Source organism: Plecotus auritus (genome assembly GCF_963455305.1).
Source record: "Plecotus auritus genome assembly, chromosome: 11".
In the NCBI taxonomy this organism is placed as follows: Eukaryota; Metazoa; Chordata; class Mammalia; order Chiroptera; family Vespertilionidae; genus Plecotus; species Plecotus auritus.
The window spans coordinates 11,823,920-11,828,123 of NC_137777.1; the positions used below are offsets into that span (position 1 = coordinate 11,823,920).

At 41.3% G+C, this 4,204-nt stretch overlaps 1 protein-coding gene across 1 annotated transcript in view; it reads right to left on the reverse strand.

Annotated features, from left to right (window-relative positions):
- RIDA (reactive intermediate imine deaminase A) overlaps window positions 1–4,150 on the reverse strand; it is a 15,384-nt gene extending 11,234 nt beyond the window's left edge. The window contains exon 1 of the mRNA XM_080646586.1: window positions 3,946–4,150. Within this exon, the coding sequence (XP_080502712.1) occupies window positions 3,946–4,010 (65 nt within the window). The 5' untranslated portion in view covers window positions 4,011–4,150. The remainder of the gene's footprint in view (window positions 1–3,945) is intronic.
- Between the last annotated feature and the right edge of the window lie 54 nt (window positions 4,151–4,204).

The following is a 4,204-nucleotide window of genomic DNA, read 5'->3' on the forward strand; positions in this document are numbered from 1 at the left end:
ATCCCAGTGCCAGGGACTGAAAGTTCAACACATCTGAATTCCTCCTGGACAGGACCCAGAATTTTCAAAAAGTGCACTCCATGCACAAAAACTCTTGTTTCCAAATGGTTATAGAACGTGTCTAATACATTTTATCAGGATATAAATAGTTAGTTGGAATGTTTTTTTCTCCATAAAATATTGAAAATTCGTACCATCTCACGTGGCCTTGTATCATCTTTGGATGCAGAAAAGCACAAGAGGCACCAATGTCCTGAAAAGTCCCCACACAATGAAGCTCTGGTTGATGGCTTTTCCCTCGTCACACTTGCATATTCTTATAATGATTCCCTTTTTTGCTTGCAGCTTTACAGATAGTTGACCCCCACCTTTGAGTCAACCAGGGATATTACTCTCATGCTTTCTTTCTTGAACAAAGTACATACTGGAAGAAGGTGTACGCTCCAGGCTTTATAATTCCCCTCCCCCCCTTTTTTAAAAAAATGTTTTTATTGATTTCAGAGAGAGGGGAAGGAAGAGAGGGATAGAAACATCAATGATGAGAGAGAATTATTGATCCACTGCCTTTTGCATGCCCCCTACTGGGGATCGAGGAGGAAATCTGGGCATGTGCCTGGACTGGGAATTGAACCGTGACCTCCTGGCTCATGGGTTGACATTCAACCACTGAGTCACATCAGCCGGGCTATAATCTCTGTGTTTTTGTTAAGGGTCACTGAAGTAAAACCATTGGGTGATTGAGGGAGAAGGATCAGGGCAGAAGAAAAAAGATGACTGATTTTTACTTTTATTTTATATTCCCTTAACTATTCTTAATGTCTTCTCAAATTACTATAATTCTCTTCTTAAAAGAGATGTGATCTGTGTCAAGAGAAAAGGTATTTCGATGTGCTAAACAAACCTGTGGAGGTGAATTATCAGCGTGACTAACTTAGCCATTGCTGCCAGTCACCTCCAGACAAGTATAAAACAAAAAAGAGAGGGAGAGAGATCTGATCATGTTACTTCCTCTTCAAAAACATGTGATGGCTCCTCACTGCATACCAAATAAAGTTTATACTCTTTAGTTTATCATTGGAAACCATCACAATCCAGACTTGGCTAAAAGCTAATTTTTAGCAAGAAGCAAAACAAAAATTCAAAGTCTAACTCCTAACCAGTGTTTCCCAAAGTTCAAGTGTAAGTCATACAAAAGCACTGAGTCACAGCAAGGAAATGATTCCTTTTCGATTCTCTTTTTTCATCTGAGAAATGAGGCTGTGAAGTAACTGTGCACACAAAGCACTTAGAACAGTGCCTAGTGCTGAGTAAGCATCAACAAGTGTTAGCAATTAGGACGTCAGTCCTCTGATTACATGGAGAAACAACATCACTTCCAGAAATCAAGTTAAAGAAACCTATCACCTTTACCAAAGAGAGCAGGCCTTGGGTTCTGAGCCAACTGCAGGGTCTAGCTGAATTTAATAACATGGTTGATTTACTCGAGTTTATTTTTTACTGTTACCTTCTATTGGGTTGTTTTCTACTTAGAGTACTGTTGTAAAGTTTCCTTTTTAAATTAAGTAAGCCATCTCAAGGAAAAGTGTTAAGTAAATTATAATATAGGTGGTACACAGATTTGGCAAATGAATAAAAAAAGAGTAAAAATGGTACTTGGATTACTAAAACTTCCTCCAAAAATCTTTATGCCATATATTCTTCTACCTCTATGCCTCAAGTCATTTCCTGTATCTGGAATGCCTGCCCTCCATGACTTCCTGTTGACGTCTTTAATATAGTACACGTGACCCTTGAACAATGTGAGGATAGGGGCACCCACCCCCACAACAGCGGAAAATCACGTATAACTTTTGACTTCCCCAAATCTTAACTACTAATAGCCTACTATTGACCGGAAGAGGCCTTACAGATGAATGACACATATTTTGTATATGAACTATAAACCGTATTCTTACAATACAGTAAGCTGGAGAAAAGAAAATGTTCTTAGGAAAATACATTTACAGCATTGAAAAAAAAAGCTGTGCATAAGTAGACTCCCACAGGTCAACCCATATTGTTCATATTTATAATTTAAAAATCAAACTATACAACAGTATTGTAATGGCAAACCCAACCTTCAAAACCCAATTCAAAGACTACCTCCCACGAGGAGCCTTCCTAAATCTTTTTCTTCCTAAAGGTTAGCATCAATTTTTTTTCTTTTCCTCTTGCCACCCCCACCCCCCACCTCCTGCACTGCTCACTGCCTTTGCATTTTATTTCTAACCCTACTATAACAGTTACTGCTCTGCCACACAGAAGTGCTATTTTTCATGACTGTGGAATAGAAAAGGGAGCTAGGAGTGTTCAAAACAAGCTGTCACTTTCATTCACAGACTGATCTTGGACAAGTTCACTTTAAGCTTCAATTTTCTTTTTGTAAAATGGGGATGGGACTCAGAGAAGAAGGTGGTTGTAATGGTGCCTGCCACACAACATACTAAATTAAAATGGTTCTTTTTTGCTTCTTACACATTTTTGTATCCCTTGAAGTGCTTGGCAGATGGTGGGTACTCAATACATGTCTGTCAAAGTTCAAGTGTTCCTGCTGCAGAAGTTTACAAGCTGTAGTTCTTTTAACAGTGAACCGACACTATAGACTAATTTAAAAAGGAGAAATGGTTACAGTATATACTTTACTGAAGAATTAAAAATAACAAAAATTATATTAGGAAAATAAAAGTCTACAAGAATGCATATAAGACCCAATAGTTTAAAGGTTAGACATTTTAAGAAAATAAAGTCTTTTATAAAAGGAATTGACTTTCCTTTTAGCAGCGCTTCTGACAAATGGAAATAAACATACACAGGACAGACTTCTAACCAGTATGTATATTTAGCTAGAACATGTGGGCAACCTTAGACATTATCTTTGTTATGATTTGCATTTGACTTTACTAGTGGGAAATAAGTATGAGCAAATGAATTCATAAACATCACAAAGCATTTGTATAGGTGCTGTAAAAACTAGTATCTTAGGTAGATGTGCAGGGGTTTGCTAAGCATCTGTGGATAGGGTTTACTCCTTTGAGTTAGAGAGGGTTAGCCAAACATTATGCTAAGTCAGCGATTTTCAACCAGTGTGCTCAATAATTTTTAGAACACAATACCGGACTATTTAGTCAGGGGCACTGACCTCTTTTCCCTTAGACTCAAATAAAAGAAAGGACAACAGCCAACACAACAATATTTGTCCAGAGTTAATGAATCAAAACGATACCTATTTTTTTCCCTGCCAGATTGGCAAACGCATATTTTTTGGTGTGCCACAGAATTTTAGTAATTAGTTTATGTGCGCCATGAAATGAAAAAGGTTGAAAATCCCGGTGCTAAGTGAAAGATGTCAGTTGCCAAGGACCCCATATTGTAGGATTCCATTTACTACAGGAAATGTCCAGAACAGGCAAATCTATAGAGACCCACAGCGGATTAGTGGTTGCCAGGGGCTGAGGGAAGAGGTGAATGGGGGTGACTGCTAATGGGTATAGGATATCTTTTCCAGGTGATAAAAGGTTCTGAGATTAGTGGCGATGGCTACAAAGGGATGGATTTTGGGTGTAAATTTTAGCTCCACAAAGTTGTTTAAAAAAAGAGAAAAAGCTCAAAAACAGACACTTCCGACCGGAGTAACTTGCTGGCTGGCTGGCTGGCTGGCTGGCTAGCTGCTAGCGAGGCACCTCACGTCTGGACAAAGTCCCGGAGAGCGCAGGCTCCCCCTCCTGTGCTCCTAACTCACTGTGGGTCTCCGGGTGCGCTGCCCCCTTTCCCTGGTTAGGTTTCCTCGCGTGTTGGATGAGATTGCGGATGAACCCCGAGGTCCTCCCCAGCTCTGATCCCGGGGGCTCAGTCCCGTACCCCAACCCCGCACGCCTGGGGTCCAGCCCGCTCCACACGTTGAGTTACCTGTAGGGACCAATGGCCGCTGGGGCTTTCGTGGTGCCGATCACCTTTCTGATTAAGGACGACATGGCTAACCCTTTTCTCTTCAGATCCCTTGGAGAGAGCAAACCCGTGCACCTTTCACGGTTCGCGTCTCACTGCACCGGACGAACCAGCCCCAGGCAATCCCAGCAGAAACGCTCCGCCCCGGAGGATTCACACGGCATTCTGGGAGTTGTAGTCTCTGCGCGGCACCGGGCCACGTGGAGGCAGCAGCCGCACG